The sequence below is a fragment of the Mirounga leonina genome, unplaced genomic scaffold (assembly GCF_011800145.1).
Source record: "Mirounga leonina isolate KUSES-001 unplaced genomic scaffold, KU_Mleo_1.0 Mir_418, whole genome shotgun sequence".
Lineage (NCBI taxonomy): Eukaryota > Metazoa > Chordata > Mammalia > Carnivora > Phocidae > Mirounga > Mirounga leonina.
In genome coordinates this window covers 13,632,667-13,650,123 of record NW_023270739.1, presented here as the reverse complement: position 1 = coordinate 13,650,123, position 17,457 = coordinate 13,632,667, and the positions used below count along the sequence as shown (strand labels likewise).

Sequence of the window (17,457 nt, the reverse complement as noted above, 5' to 3'; positions counted from 1 at the left end):
CTTTTTTGGGGGGGTTTGGGTGGGTAATAGACTCCTGTTTAATTTGGTAGTTTGGCAAATAGTTTTCTCGTAGAATATTCTGGTAAACATATACTACTGCTTGTTTATATTATACCTGAGTTTCCATCTTCTGATTGGTGTAATTAAAATGTCGGGGGGGCACCTGGCTGGCTTAGTTGCTGGAGCATGTGACTCTTGATCTTGGGGTTGTGAGTTTGAACCCCATGTTGGCTGTAGAGATTACTTAAAAATAAAATCTTAAAAAAAAAATGGCACTAAAATTGTGTTGGATGTGATGGAAGCTCAGTGATACAAAGGCATTTTTGAATATCTTACCATCTCAGGATCATCATTATAAACAGCATTGGAGATTTGAGCACATTGACATAAATATATGTATCTGTGTGGATTGTCTGATATTCTTTGAAAGTTGCTTTTGCAAGCAAATCATTGATAGCAGTTTATTTAACATCAGTCATGTTCTTTTTTGGGGGGGGAACTTAATAATTATTTGATATCCATAAAAGTAGAAATTTTCTAAAAATATTTTGAATTTTAGAAGTGGGCCTTCTATCACTTGAGAGACTCACTTGAATTTGTATGCTATTTTTTCTTCTGCGGACAAGAGAAGTCTTTGAATTTACCTGGTTTTCAGGATACACTTAACTTCTCCTTGAGGAAGAGTATGAATGCTTAAATAGTAAACTATTATTAAGCATATTTGAAAGTAAGGGAATAAGAAGGAGTTATGTAACTGGAAATTACATAGGGATCATTTTAATATTCGGTGGGGAAGCCATTAAAGTACTTGAGCTGATAGGAGATGTGATTGGAGTTCTGTTTTAGTGGTTACCAATATAGAAATGAGACAGAGTTTATAACTTAAAATAAGGAGTCACCTGGTAGAGGTCATGTCTGAACTTTTCAGGATAAATAAACTCTTCTTTGACCTCATCTGTTAGATACTCACTCATTCATGTAATAGATATAATTGTGTATGTATTTTATCTGAGGCACAGTGCTGGGCACTATGGTGAGAAAAACAGTTTGTGCTCTCATGGTGATTATACTCTAGCATGGGATACAGTCATTTATCAGTTGATCACACTAGTGAATGTACATTCCTGATGTCTGGTGATGACTAAGTGAGTATAGAAGAGATAAGATCAGAGACTGGCAGTTACCCATTATTAAGAGTGGGAAGGATAAAGAAGAGACTATTTCTGCTAACACAACTACTAGTAAGGAGATCAAGAAAAAGCAGTGTTTGAGGATCATAGGGGAAGGGAGGGAAAAATGAAACAAGATGAAATCAGAGGGAGACAAACCATAAGAGATGCTTGACCACAGGAAACAAACTGAGCGTTGCTGGAGGGGAGGGGGATGGGGGGATGGGGTAACTGGGTGATGGACATTAAGGAGGGCACATGATGTAAGGAGCACTGGGTATTATATAAGACTGATGAATCACTGAGCTCTGCCTCTGAAACTAATAATACGCTATACGTTAATTGAATTTAAATTAAAAAATAATAAATGAAAAAGCAGTGTTTAAGCCACAAGAAAAGTTACGAGAAAGCACCCATTTCTAAAACTGGGTAAATGAAGACTGTTTAAAAAAAAATGGCATATATTTGCCAAAACAGTAGTTTTTGAGGGTGGAGGAGACAAAGACTAGTACAGGGCTTTCATCCTCTAGGACTCCCATCCTCTACGTTATTATGGCTTTAATCTCAGCTCAAATTCAACTTTTTCAGGGTTTTCTGAGTCTAGGTCAGGGCCTTTTATTATTCTCAAAGCACTGGCACTTCTCATTGTATGAATTATTGCAGTTGAGATTTAATAATTTATTTAACATATAATTGTTTAAAATGTCACTCCTGCTAGAATATAGACTACATGATGACAAGCACCATGTCTAGCATGAGAGCAGATAGACCGTTCCTTGCACATAAGAGGTGCTCAAAATATCCCTGGATAAATAATTGAATGTCTTCCTTCAGGAAAGTTAAAGAGCACCATGTTTCTTACTTCAGTATCATTCTAGACATGTAGATTAGTAAAAAGTAGTCTTGCAGATGGAGGATCAGAAACTTCTGATTGTGGTTTATTACTTAAAAACTAGTGTGTTGAATCTGGTTTTTTGATTCTCACTATAACTCTTACTTCTATTAGGAAAATATTTTCCTTTTTTTCCCTTTTTTCCCTTTTGTGTAGTTAAAATATTTAAAGGGAGCTTATAGAAATTTCTGTAAACTTGAGCAATAAAAAAACTTCATTTATTATGTCCAGTGTGAATTAGACTTTATAAATATTAGACTTTATGAAAACTCATATAGAGTTGATAGATAACTGTTATTCAGTCACATTGATTTTAGATTAATTTTTATATTAACTGTCCAATTTTTTTGTATTTTAATTTTATAGGTTAATTTCACCTACCAGTTTTTGAAAAAGAAGTTCTATATATTCAGCCAATTTATGTATGATGAACATATCAAATCTCGATTGATTAAAGATATTCGGTTTTTCAGGGAAGTCAAGGACCAAAATGATCATAAGGTATTTTCACATATTCTTTTTAAGGTAGTTTGACTGAACTGTTGAGTGTATAGCAGATGTTTATGCTGAAGTTCATTATGAGACTCTGTAGTGGAGTTTTCTTTTTTTAGGTATTTTTCACAATAATGTCTCCTAGATCTGGCCTCCAAGTTTCTTGTATTTCCCTTTATAATATCTTACTCTTTGCATTCTCTGTAGGCCACAGTGTAAGGATCGGTATAGCCAGGTGTTAACTTTTCTTTCTTTATTTTAAATAACGCAGAAGCAAAACATGCTTACTTTGAAACATTTAAACAATATAGAGTGCATAAACTAAATGATCTCCCTCATTTCTCTTCCTCCCAGTTCCATCTCTGGAGGCAGTTGCTGTTAACATTCTGATGTGATGCTTCTAGATGCTTCTAGATGTCTGTGTGATAAACGTATCTATTTGCACCTACATGTACTGCTTTTTTTCCTAACAAAAATGGTGTAATACTACACACATTATTTTACAGTATACTTATCACAGTTCTCTACATATAGATCTGCCTCATTCTTTTTAACAGTTGATAGTAAAGATGTATACTATAACTTATTTAACCTTCTCCAGCTGACAGATGTTTAGGTTTTTCTGATTTTTTAGTGTTATTAACAATCATTATCTGTGAATTTGGAGACTATTAAAATTCTGAAAGGTGAATTGCTTGAAGAGAAATTTCTAGGGCACAAAATATGAATATTTAAAATTGTGATACATGTTGCTACACACCCTAAAAACACTGTACCAATTGATATTCCCATCCGTAATTTATAAGAATGCTGTTTTCCCTTCACCCTCTGGACTGAGTTTTGTAATAATGAAGAGAAATCTAAGTGGTACTAGTATAGAGGCCTGTAGCCGTGTGGATAGAGAACCAACATGATTATTAGGTGGGTTTTATATTTGATTTGCAGCATACATTCCTAGTAAAATAACTAATAAAATTATAGATTATAGTTATCAGAGAATTTAATTATCTCCTTTTTATTGGAATAAATTATATTCAGAGAAATAATCATTCTCTTGTTTGTAAGAATTGTGTCCACTTGCTATTAATATACAATGAGTAATTTCCTAACTCTTTTAATCAGCTGAGACGTGAAAAATCATTTTTATTGGTGCAATTAGAAATTTTAGCTCAGCTAATGTGTATTATTTGGGAAGGAGTATGTTTATATATATAATACCTATTCAACCCACAGGAACTTGGTTGGACATCTCTGAAGAAATGTTTCTAGGAGGAATTGGTTTGTCTATCTAACAGAGTAGTTGGATGTTGGGAGACTAATAATGGTGGTGGAAAACTTAAATTTGGTGACTTTAATAATTATTTTCCTTAGCTATGGCAAAAAGAAATTTATATTGACCTTGAACATTGGTAGTTTTTGTGCTGTAAATTTTTTGTCATTAGATTTGAGTGGTTTTTTTTAAGGACAATGACAAAATTAGGAAGGGAAGTGGTATTAGCATGGTTGATTTTATAGGCATTTTATGCTTTAGGGGTCTTTATTAATAAAGGTAGTCTTTAAATTATCTCTTTAGTATCCTTTTGAAAGAGCAGAAAAATTCAACCGTGGCATCAGAAAACTTGGAATTACCCCAGAGGGACAAAGCTACCTTGATCAGTTCAGGCAACTCATCAGCCAGATTGGTAAGTTTTATTATAAAAGAGTTGGGAAATAAAATACAAATTCCAAGAATCTTTCTCCTTAAATATCTCATATAAATAACTCAATATCTGAGTGCCTGAGATTGATTTTATTCCACTAGAGTAATGTTCTTACCAAAAGTTTTTCAAGTATGATTAGACTGTTGGTACAGAAATAATTGATACTCTGTGGACTAATATGTACTGAATAAAACCTCTTCAATTAAATTAAAAATATATTTAATTCATCTCAAATATCCTGCTCATAATAGTCAGCTGGTAACTATTAGGTACTTACCCTGTTCATGGCACTGCTTTGGGCTTTAGAAACTGGTTTCCTGGGGCACCTGGGTGGCTCAGTCATTAAGCGTCTGCCTTCGGCTCAGGTCATGATCCCAGCGTCCTGGGATCGAGCCCCGCATCAGGCTCCCTGCTCCGCAGGAAGCCTGCTTCTCTCTCTCCCGCTCCCCCTGCTTGTGTTTCCTCTCTCACTGTGTCTCTCCCTGTCAAATAAATAAATAAAATCTTAAAAAAAAAAAAAAAAATCTGTTAGAAACTGGTTTCCTGGGTGCCTGGGTGGTTCAGTCGGTTAAGTGGCTGCCTTCGGCTCAGGTCATGATCCCAGGGTCCTGGGATTGAGTCCCGTGTCGGACTGTCTGCTCAGCACGGAGCCTGCTTCTCCCTCTCTCTCTGCCTGTGCTCCTCCTGCTTGTGCTCACTCTCTCTGTCAAATAAATAAAATCTTGAAAAAAAAAAAAAACCAAACTAGTTCCCTGAAGTTACAGCCTAAGTGCAAAGGTATAAAATAATTTATGTGAAAAGTTAATTAATATAAGTAAATAAGTTACATTACTTACAAATAAGTTTAATTAAAGATGAAATGTTAAGTATTATAATTTTCTGTGTTATATCCTTCCATATTTGTATATTATTTCTTGAGTTGTCCTGCCTCACAGGTAGAACTTGTCTTCTGAAATGTGTTATATTTAAAAGCAAGAACTACATTTAGTAATCAGAGATTAACAAAGCTGTACTTATTTGAGCTTTCCACACACATTATTTCTGGTAATGTCCTCACAAAACCCCTATGTGAGAGGCGTGTAATCATCATTTTAAAGATGAAAAAAGAGAAACTCAGAGAAATAGTGTTGCTAGGATTTAAACCGGGTTTTTTAACTTAAGTCTAAAGGTATTTTATATTCTTCACAGTTGTAGACTCCCAAGCAGTTAGTAAATTCTTATTGACTACAATTTGGTAAAATTTTACTTCCTGAGATTCATTCATTTATCAAACATTTACCAGGAATCTGTTGTACCAAATACTCTTCTAGGTGCTGAGAAAAGAGATAGCCTTCATTCTCGAGGGGCTTTAAATTTACTAGTGGGGAAGATATTGGAAGGATTTAGTTCTGGAGTAAAGTTACTGAACACTAGCTTAAGCTTTATAAATTAATTGGTTTACATATTAGGCATTTCTATTATGTTATTAGTACAAGAACTTAAAGAATTTTACATTTGACTTTTTAAATTTTAAACAATTTAATAATGAGGTATTGTCCCACAAGTACAGTTTTCTTTGTAGAGACATTTGATGTCATATTAGATTGTAAACTTCTGGAGCAATAGATCTTAACCCTTTTTGAGAATCTGATGAAAACTCTGGATTGGTTTCCTCCAGAATCATATACTATACATACAGTTTTGCATGTTATTATACCAGAGTTCAGGTGCTTAAAGTTAGAGTCAATGGACCTCAGATTAAGAGCTGTTTTTCTAAAGCATTGTTGCTTAAAACTTCATTTATTTGCATACCAATGTCAGAGGTTTTTTTTCCCACATGTGAGTACTGCTTGCCCTATTACTTAATGTTTTTATATTTTTAAGGTATAATTTTGTCTTATGAAATAATCTTTAATTATGAGCTTACTATGCTAGTCATTTTCCCCCAGTACACATCAAAATACACATATTCCCCCCCAATACACAAAAAATAGTGTCACCTCAGTTGCCACCAGGATGCGTTCAACATTTGGTGAATATTATCCTTTTCACTTTGTTCCAGGATTTTATTCTTTATTCTCTTCTTAGAAAATATAAATTCTCAATCTCCTTATAAAGCATAGTAATGTGTTTTTGAGTCTCTTAAATATCTTGAGAAAAAGAGTAAGAAATCTGAGAGTTGGGAGCAAAAGGAAAAGTCCTTTTGTCTAATAACCTGCCTGCTGACATAATCACCACAACCACTAACATTTATTGAGCATTTACTATGTGCCAAAGCTTTTCTGAGTGCTTTATTGGTTCTAATTCATATAAAACTCACAGTGCTATGGGTATTACTACTCATTCATTCTTCAGGTATTTATTGAGGACAACAAGGCATTAAACAAAATCTCTGCCCTGTAGAGCTTAATGAAATAGATGAGGAGACTGAGATACAAACTTTATAACTTGACCTAGATTTTCTTACTAAAAAGTGGCAGAGTCCATTGAACCCAAGAAGTCTCGCTTCAGAGGGTTCCTCCTAACTGTTGCTCTATACTTGCTCTCACTAGCACATTTCAATCTGCCAGATATTGTTCTGCCAATTGTAGGAAAACAATGAAACCAGGTGTTTTATTTTTCTAAGATAGGTATTATCATCTGCATCTTAGAAGATGTATCTCTCATATTGGGATAAGCCTAAAATAGAGTAATACTTACTTTGAGAGTTGTTAAAAAAATTAGGTGAGATAGTGTATGTAAAGCATATATTACTGTAATGATTGTGAAATATTAACTGCTTCTTACCTTTTTGTCCGTTCTTTCTCCCAACAAATTTCAGTTCATTTGAGCAATATACAGGTGACTCTTGAACAACATGTGTTTGAATTGTGCAAGTCCTCTTATATGCAGATTTATTTGGATGAATATAGTGCAGTACTGTAAATGTGTTTTCTCTTATGATTTTCTTAACATTTTCTTTTCTCTAGCTTTATTGTAAGGACACAGTATATAATATACGTAACATACCAAAAATGTGTTAATTGACTATGTCACTAGTTAAGGCTTCCGGCTAATAGTAGGCTATTAGTAGTTAAGTTTTGGGGGAGTCAGAAATTATATGCAGATGTTCAGCTGTGCGGATATGGGGGGTTCGGCGCCCCTAACTCCCATGTTGTTCAAGGGTCATCTGTACTATTGAATTCCTACTATGTGCCAGGATATGTTGGCTCTAGGGATGGAGCAGTGAGAACAGAAGCTCTGTCAGGGATTTTGCATGCCAGTTGGGAGAGACACAAATAAAAAGATACAGAATATGTCAGTGTCAAGTGTTGGGTAAGGAGATGTAATAGTTTTGGGCAGTGCCGTTCGGTGATGTTCAAGGAAAGCTCTAAGGAGGTGACATTTGAGCATAGACCTAAATAACATCAGGGAATAAGCCATGTGCATATTCAGGGAAAGAGCATATCAGAGAGAGGTGACAGTAAGTGCCAAAGTCCTGAGTCTGTTTAGCATTTTTGGGAAATAGGGGCCGGAATGGAGGAGTTAGTAAAGTCCTGAGTGGTGGGGCAGGATATCAGAACAGTAGCAAGGGGCAAGATCACACAGGGCTTTGTTGACCACATAAGAGATTTGGATCTTATTGAGATGGAAAGCCATTGTAGAGTTTTCAGAAAAGGAAAGGATATGTTCCAACTTAGTTTGAAAAGAACCATCAGCGCTGCTGCTATGTAGATATAAGATTGGGAGGTAGGATGCTGAAGGTGGAAGGAGGGAAATCAGGAGGTCTTTACATATTGCAGAGGTATAGGCAAGAGATGTATTGGTTTGGTATAGGGTCATAGCTGTGAACATGAAAAGTGGTGGGATTCTGGCTACATTCTGAAGGTAGAGCTAGTATAATTTGCCCATTGATTAGATGTTAAGTATGAAAGAAAGAAAGGAGTCAGGGATGACTTGAAGACATTTGCCTGAGCAGTTGAAAGGATGGAAATGTCAGTTTCTTTGAGATAGGAAATATAACAGGGTGAAGGTCTTGAGTTTGACTTGAACATATTAAATTAAAAATTTTTCTTAGTCATGAAGGCATAGGCATTGGATTAAAAAACCGGGAAGAGTAATCCAGGCTGGAGGTATAATTTGGAGGCGTCAAATAAAGATTTCTTGATATCATTTCCAATTGCATGTGTGCGGGTGGCGAGGGGAGGAAAGAGAGAGGGAGGCACTCGATGTGATAATGAAGAAATTATTGACTATGTTTTTTAAAAATGTAGTCATTTAATGAAATTGTTTATCAAATGTCAGTCACATTTATTTTTTGATACAGCTGTGTATAAGTATATATATTTATATTTTAGGCACACTAATATGTAAGTTTTACTTTTATGGAGCAAGAACTAAAGTAAAGCAGAAAAGAATCCTTTGGTACTTAAGAGTGGTGAAACCTGGTAATTGACTGCTATATATGACTGTATTCCTGACTGTTAGCGTTTAGAATTATTTCTATAAATATCTGATGTGTGTGTGTGTGTCATTTTTAAGGTAACGCGATGGGCTATATACGGATGATAAGATCTGGTGGCCTCCACTGTAGCAGCAACGCCATCAGGTATGGATGGGTGCAAACGTCGTTTTTGCCTTGCTTATGCCATTTAAGAATTTTATGTCATTTAAATTTATCTTTATTGTAGTTGATATTGTAGACAAGTGTTTTCTTATTGCTATATTTTGAGATAAAATATGGAAGAAAACCATTAATTCTACTGGTTAAATTTTTTTTCTTGAATTTTAACACTGTAGCAGATCTCTGAAAATCTTTCTCTTAAAGTTACAGTTAACCTATCAGTACAGTTTGAATGGTTCTAAAGATTACATGACTTTAAGGATTAGAATTTGATTATTCATATCTAAAAGACAATTTTAGAATTTAATTGGTTATATTAATAATAGAACTGAAATGCCAAGTTCTTTCCAAATATATAGTTGAAAAATTTAGCCTTACAATACCACTTTCATATCTATGTCAGTTGTGCATATTTAATAAAATTATTTCCCAATTCTTAGATTTGTGCCTGATCTTGAAGATATTGTAAATTTTGAAGAACTAGTAAAAGAAGAAGGTCTTGCAGAAGAAACATTAAAAGCAGCAAGGTAATCTAATTTTGAAATAATCTAAATTTGGAGACTTAAAAAGTATATGTTTATAATAAAATCATCTTAAAGGGAAGATTAGAGGGGCACCTGGGTGGCTCAGTTGTTAGGCGTCTGCCTTCGGCTCAGGTCATGATTCTGGGGTCCTGGGATTGAGCCCCGCATCGGGCTCCCTGCTCCGCGGGAAGCCTGCTTCTCCCTCTCCCACTCCCCCTGCTTGTGTTCCCTCTCTCTCTGTGTCTCTCTCTGTCAAAATAAATAAATAAAATCTTTAAAAAAATAAAGATTCTCTCTCTCCCTCTGCCCCTCCGCCACTTGTGCTCTTGCATGCTCTCTTGTTCTCTCTTTCTCAAATTAATAAACTAATAATGGTAGAAATTGATTATAACACATTGAGTAAAGAACTTAGGAGCCCCAGTGATGGTAAGAAAGGAGCAGAGGAAAAGTTCTTCTTTACAGAAGAATGCCAGCGAATCGATACAGAATGGATGAGAAAATCTAGGGAGAAATCACTGTTTTGCAACCACCACTCTCATGCTTGAAACCAGACAAAAATCATCAGTAAAACCGTTTTGAAGAACAGAGTATTCGTTCACTAGCAGAAGATTATCCCACAAATTGCTTAATAACCCCAAAAGGGAGCTATCTTTAGAGAGATTGATGTATTCCGCCAAACGATCAAGCATAGCATCACCAGTTAACAGGACACACTGACATTATGGGGCCTCCTGATGCAGTGTAATGGCAAATACCCATGTTGTGTTCTTGCCAGAAAGATTTACTCTGAATTTCTTATGTGGAAACCATCTGAGACATTCAGAGTGTGGGGCATTCTATAAAACACCTGGCCTAGACTCTTAAAAAATGTCACATGTCATAAAGGACAAAAAAGGCAAGGAACTCTTCTAGATTAGGAAACTGAAGAGATCTGATGACCAAATGCAGTAGGTAATCCTTAATTTATCTTCGATGAGGAAAAAAAAACATTTGGGGGATAATTGAGGACATCAGAGTTTATGTACATTAGATAATACTGTATTTTATTTTGGGGTGTAATGATATATTGTGGCTTTGTAAGAAAATGTCTTGGTTCTTAACAGATTCATATTAAAGCATTTGTGGGCTAAGTGACATGGAATCTGCCAACTTGAAATGTTTTGGGAAAAAGAAAACAAATGTGGCAGATGTTAAATGGTGAATCAAGGTGAGGGGTAAATAGGTGTCCAGTACACTATATTTTAACTTTTCAGTAGGCTTAAAATTTTTTTTAAATGAAAAGAAATGGAAAATGTGTGTGCATATTTATGAGAATAAGGCCCCAACACAAGATTTGCTTTGCAATAGTCTATTAGGTAGCTTAGTTTTTTGCCAAATTAAAGAAGCCATGTACAGTTAATAATATATTTAAAGTCCTGTGCCCTGAAATGATTAGTTTGTGGCTTGTATGTCAAAGAAGAAAATCAGACTGTTATTCTTATTAAATGATGTCATTCATTTAAAAATTGATGACATTTAAAAAATATTTTTGAAGCAGTTCCAGGAGGTCAGAGAGGTGGGATAATTGTCTTTTAAGATCCCTAGGGTAAAGCTGTCTGCTAATAGCAAGGTCCAGATCCATGCAAAGGAGTGGATGACTGACATCAAGTGAAGGAAAGTTCATGGCAGGTGAAGTCAAGAAGTTGTGGAATTATGATAATGAATTGATTATCTAAATGAGCAATGAAGTCTTCCAGAATGATAGCGAAAATACATATTATAGTCTGAGATAAATAAAAGTAGGGCAGTGGTTTAAAAGGAAAACTGCTTTCAGGAAGGAGTAGTTAGGTAGTGGATATAGTGGGATCACGTGAGTCTCAAAGGAGAGATTCCTACCTTTTAGTGGTGGGGGAATAATTTGAAAGTGGTGGTAGGTATAAATGATGGATGAAGGAGAAAAAGCAGCTTATGTTTCTGAACATTAAGTGGGAAGCTAAGTTCTTGAAAAGGAGCCAGATTTCAGTTGAGGTAGGGAGGTACAGAAGAAGCATTAGTGAAGACAGTTAAAATGAAGAGGAATTTATTTAAATGTAATGGAGGGGCGCCTGGGTGGCTCAGTCGTTAAACATCTGCCTTCGGCTCAGGTCATGATCCCAGGGTCCTGGGATCGAGCTCCGCATGGGGCTCCCTGCTCGGCGGGAGGCCTGCTTCTCCCTCTCCCACTCCTCCTGCTTGTGTTCCCTCTCTTGCTGTCTCTCTCTCTCTGTCAAATAAATAAAATCTTAAAAAAAAAAAAAATACAATGTAATGGAATTCTACAGGACTTATTGTGGGCAGAAGAAATACAAAACTTAAGTTCTAAGATGCTCTACATATTTTATATTAGGGACTAAGTTAATTAAGCAATAGTGATCAGCTTTTTTTTTCATATGGAAATGAGTTCATTCTGAACTCCAAGGAAATTGACTTAGAAATGTCTTACAATGTTTTATATTTTTGAGTACTCTCATCTAAGGTGATAAGAGATGGATTTAAAAAGTCATATCTTCTTGGGGTGCCTGGGTGGCTCAGTCGGTTAAATGTGTGATTTTTTTTTTTTTTTTTTTTTAAGATTTATTTATTTTGCAGAGTGGCGGGGAGAGCAGAGGGAGAGGAAGAGAATCTCAAGCAGACTCCCTGCTGACCATGGAGCCTGAGGTGGAGCTCGATCTCATAACCCTGAGATCATGACCTGAGCTGAAATCAAGAATTGGGAGGCTTGGGGTGTCTGGGTGGCTCAGTTGGTCTGACTCTTGATTTCGGCTCAGGTCATGATCTCAGGGTTATGAGATTGAGCCCCATATGTCAAGCTCCATGCTGGGCGTGGAGCCTGCTTAAGATTCTCTCTATCCCTCTGCCCCACTTCCCATCTCCCCACCCTCGCCCACGCGTGGCGTGCGTGCACACACTCTGTGTCTCTCTCAAATAGATAGATAAATTAGATAGATGAGATAGCCATACCTTCTTCTGAGAAAGGAACCAGGTAAATAATGTTTTGTATTTTAGGCATTTGGATTCAGTCCTCAGTGATCACACACGAAATTCTGCTGAAGGCACGGAGTATTTCAAAATGCTTGTAGATGTTTTTGCTCCAGAATTTCGAAGGCCAAAGAATATACATCTTCGAAATTTCTATATCATTGTTCCCCCTCTGGTGAGTATTTTTAGTACCCAAAGTGAATTTTTTTTAAAAAGTTAGTAAATAGATCCAGTTTCTTTGTAGCAGGAAATGCACATAGTAGACTATATTACTTTCTGGTTGTAGAAAAGCTAAATGTGATTTCAGGGAAGGTGGCCTGGGAATTTTACTTAACTAGCTATGCAGAATGAAACTTACTTTACAGTTGAGATGGATTTTTATTTGTTAGTAACTGCTAGAAAAATCTAGTTTTATTTAAATTGAGTGTACTCCATTATATATACACCATATAATCTTTGGGCTGATTATACCATATAATCATTTTAAGTGATTGATGTAGACTAACTTCTGTTACAATATGAAGTTATTTCTCACACGTGTCTTAAAAGTATTACTGTTTAAGGACAACTTCTCTCTATACAGTAGTAAATACTAACATCTAGATTCAATTTTAAGTGCTTCCTCATAGTATATATCGTGTGTCCTGCTCCAGTTCTGTATAGTTGTCATCCAAATAGAGCTCAGGATACTCCAAATCACATCATACAGACAGTTGGAGTGGGGAAAACGGAGTTAAGAGAGAGAGCGGCATACTAGCAGTAAGAGTTACGTTGCCCTAAAGATTTCTATAATAATACTGTTTTTTAAAAAAAATTGTAAATGGGTAGCTCTAACATCTAAATATCACTAGACAAATGTGGCTTTTGATTACATCTAACTTTGATAAAGAGTAATAAATTTTCATATTGCTGCCTGATTTGTTAACGTATCTTCTTACATATTATTACCATGGTTATCCTTTGGAAGTAGAGGATGGTGTGTGGACAGCTTTTTTCTTTGTAAATGTTCTTTTCTACTGTTTTTAATTTGTTTATTGTTAATGCTCCATCATAATTGTTAATGCTTTATCATAATTATATGTTGTAACTGTGATGTAGCAAGCATCATCTTTTCATCCTAAAATAGTGTCAGACTGGAAGCAAATCTTAGTTATACTTGGATAACAGTGTAGTTAACTTAGGGTGACCTCATCATATTTTTTTAATTTGAAGGACAGTATACTGAAGCCACAGTAAATAACAAATTGTGAGTTTACGGGAGAGTAGAGTTTTGCAGGGCAGCTGTCCGAATTCAGTTAGTGATGGGTGGATGGGTAGCACTACCGGGAAGTATAGGACACTCTTCTTGTGCTTGAGTTTATCATCTAATTCCAGAAAAAAGACAAACATAAATGAGCTATCTAAAAAAAAGATTTAAATAATAGTTGGTAGAGATTTCACAAATCTGTGATTAATTGCCCAGTGAGTTTTACAGGCAAAAAAAGTGAAACTTGGTGTTTTTGTTTCCAGCATCAGCTATTATAGTACCTTCCACGGTGTATCACAATTATTCCTAAACATGTCTCTCTTTACCCCTCTAGAGCTGTGCTATCCATATATAGCCATAAGTGGCTACTTAAATTTAAATTAATTCAAATTTTATAAAATAACAAATCTAGTTCCTCTGTTTTGCTAGCCACATTTCAAGTGCTCAGTGGCCATATATGGCCAGGGGCTTACTGTACTGGACAGTAGGATACACAGCATTTCTGTCTTTGCTGAGAGTGCTGCTCTAGAGTGGTACTCTTTGATGGTATTCCTTTTTTTTATCATAATTAATGCCTGGTATATAGTAATCTTTAGTAAATCTTTGTTGAATAAATGATAAGGTATTTTGTAGGAGCTGAATTTTTAGGGAAGCAGTTTTTGGAGGAATTCATTTATCCAAATAACTACTAATTCATTTTAACCAAGAATATGATAAGAAATAGTGTTTTAGGATGAAGTGGGTGGGCAGAAGCAAGGATTACCACCCATAAGAGCACTTAACGCTTTGAAGTAAACAAAGCATACCTACTTTTCTGACTCCAGCTTTCACTTAGAGTATGGCTTTGGGCAAGTTACTTAGCCTCTCAAGCCTCAGTGTCCTCATCTGTAAAATGTACATAATATTTTATGAGGAACCATATACAAGGCACTGTGCTTGGGGTAAGTGGTGATCGGTGATCGAGAGTGCTCATTGTTAAAGGATTCGGAAAGAAAAGCCATTAAAAGATACTGGTACAGATTGTGATCTCACCAGGAGGCTATTTATATGAGGAAGATGTCTCAAATCAAAAGGACAGGAACCTAGAAGAGATCCTGTTTATAATTTTTGAAATGTCTGTTTTTAGGAACTAAATTCTGAAGATATTTTAGCACAGTTGTTTCTCTAATATGTTATGTCTTTTTAGACCCTCAACTTTGTAGAGCATTCCATTAGCTGCAAGGAGAAATTGAATAAAAAAAATAAAATTGGAGCTGCTTTTACTGATGATGGCTTTGCCATGGGTAAGCTTAATGGAATTGTTTTTCCATTAGTTTTATGTTTGCCTATTATAATGGATTTTTAGAAACATTTGCTTAATAGGTCTGTGTGCTCTTTGTAGATTCGTTTTTTCCTGAGCAGTGTTACTCTTTATTTTTTAACTAGGTCATCTGATTAGTAGTACTTGTTTTCCATCATTTTATAACTATCATTCATGCCCCCTTGGTATTGCTAATCACTTATTCTCATTGGACCTCATATTTAGACTTTGTTGTGGTGGTGGTTTTAGAGTTTTAGCATCTTGTGTAGAGTTTCCCTGCAGCTTCCTCAGTTGCTGGCTGTTTAGCAGTGGAGGTTTTTCCGCAACCTTCCATCCATGTTCTCGCTAAGTGATTTTCATAGCCTTGTTGTTTCTTTTTTTCTTGACTGGTTTATTTTTAGTTCTTTATACTTTTGTATCTTTTTTTAAAGGAGTAGAATACAACTTCTGTACTCTTTGTCATTTAGCTTTGGTTTTGCTAATGACCGCAGGTGTGGCTTACATTTTGAAGCTTTTGGATCAGTACCAGGAATTTGACTCACTTCACTGGTTCCAGTCTGTTAGAGAGAAGTACCTGAAGGAGATAAGAGCAGTTGCTAAACAACAGAATGTACAGTCAGCTAGTCAAGATGAAAAACTGCTACAAACCATGAATCTCACTCAGAAGCGCTTGGATGTCTGTCTACAGGTAGAGGAGAATAATAGTCAAATCTGCTTGATATCTGAAAAAACAAATCCTATGGAAACCCCCTTTTAAACAAGTGAAACAAATAGTGGTAATAAGTGTATTTTAAAAGAATGGCATTTGGAAGCCATTTGATTCCATGTTAAAAATGGATGGGATTACTTCATTTTTTTTTTTTTTTTTTAAGATTTTATTTATTAGAGCACGAGCAGGGTGTAGGGCAGGGGGAGAGGGAGGAAACAGACTCCCTGGCTGAGCAAGGAGCCCGTCCCAACCTGACCCAACCCAGGGCTCCATCCCAGACCTGGAGACCATGACCTGAGCTGAAGACAGCTGCTTAGCAGTGGAGGTTTTTCTGAAACCTTCCATCCATGTTCGCTCTAAGAGAGAACCAGGTGCCCCTAGTTCAGTTTCTGTATTTATGATTTACAGGAGAGCTTTTTAGAAGTTATAGATCTATAATAATTTTAATATTTTGCTATAATAAATATTTTCAGCTTTTATTTTACATTTTTTTATTTACTTAGGAATTTGAATTGCTCTATTTCTCACTGAGCAGTGCAAGAATTTTCTTCAGAGCAGACAAGACTGCGGCTGAAGAAAACCAAGAAAAGAAAGAGAAAGGTCAGTGAGTGGCTTAAATTTGGAAAGACCAATAAATCTTTAGTAGTAGCCGCTAATGCCCCATTTTATCCGGTCAGAATTCTAGCTTCCTTTTCCTTTTGGAAAATAATTTAGACCTAGAAATGCCTTAAAAAAAAAAAAAAGTACAGCCTACATGGATCATTTGTGAAACCGAACAGAAATGTATATAGCTTTTACATTTCCGTCTGGGGTAACTTTTTATTCAGTTTCATCTTTTCTTAAATAAAATTTAACACGTTTTTTCTTTCACCCTTCAACTTGTGTCTGAGAAGAAGGAACAGATTAGGAGGAACCCTAAATGTTTTCTGAAGGCAGAGCTGCTGATAACTAGACACAGACTGAATGAGATAGGACGGGGGACTGAGGAGGTAGTAAAACAGTAGGGGCTCTGTGTAGTGTCGTGGGTAAAGGCCTCCTGCTCTCCAGCATAGCCAGAGTCAGAGCGCAGTGTAGCCCTGATAACTGATTGTCATATCCGTGAACTTGAGTCATTACGGGAAGGATTCTGTCCATTGTATTCTTTGTAGGGTGGTGTAAATTGCTTATTTCATACTTAAGGACTCCTATGATACGTTTCTGTCAGATTTAAAATTTAGGAACAGTTGTCTTCCCTGAAGAATGGATGTTTCCTCTTTTCTGTTACAGAAATTATGTAACTTAGTTTTCCTTTTTGCTCAGAAGCTCAAAACTAGATACAGCAACTGAGTTGAGTTTTTACGTTTGCCCTTTTTCCTGTTTTCTTACTTGTATTTCACAAATCAGGGCGTAAAACTTGTATTTCATAAAATAAGATGATTTTGTTAATCTTATTTTGTTAAATTTTAAAATATATATATTTTTTACACTGAATAGAGGTGATTCTTTTGGGTAGACCACTTATATCAAGTATCTATTCCCAGATAATGTTGCATAAATTAAATACTATGTTAATAATTAGGATATGCAGGCATTTTTGGAATCTAGACTAAGTAATAATTATGTGCTTGAAAGTGATTTCAGGCTATTACCTGGAAGATGTTCAGTATTTATTACATGAAAATATGTATATATTCTGTTTGGGTCCTTTTCCAAGGCTAAGGTAGATTGGAAGAATTTGAGTGAGGTTGATCTAAATTATGAGGAAATTCAGTTATTGCTTAGGTTCTGCTCAGGTGTTTCCTGCCAGAAGCTTGTCTCCAGCGGAGCTTACTGGGAAGACTCTGTAGGTGGATTAGATATTTACTTT

The 17,457-nt window shown here is 35.7% G+C and overlaps 1 protein-coding gene across 5 annotated transcripts in view; it reads left to right on the top strand.

The window, feature by feature from the left end:
• The window catches only part of WASHC4 (WASH complex subunit 4), a 61,801-nt gene that overhangs the window by 39,134 nt on the left and 5,210 nt on the right, over positions 1–17,457 (top strand). For all 5 annotated transcript variants that reach the window (XM_034987677.1, XM_034987679.1, XM_034987678.1 and 2 more), the window contains exons 25-32: positions 2,428–2,562; positions 4,127–4,235; positions 8,754–8,820; positions 9,276–9,362; positions 12,384–12,531; positions 14,789–14,885; positions 15,394–15,590; positions 16,115–16,211. In XM_034987677.1, the coding sequence (XP_034843568.1) occupies positions 2,428–2,562; positions 4,127–4,235; positions 8,754–8,820; positions 9,276–9,362; positions 12,384–12,531; positions 14,789–14,885; positions 15,394–15,590; positions 16,115–16,211 (937 nt within the window). The remainder of the gene's footprint in view (positions 1–2,427; positions 2,563–4,126; positions 4,236–8,753; positions 8,821–9,275; positions 9,363–12,383; positions 12,532–14,788; positions 14,886–15,393; positions 15,591–16,114; positions 16,212–17,457) is intronic.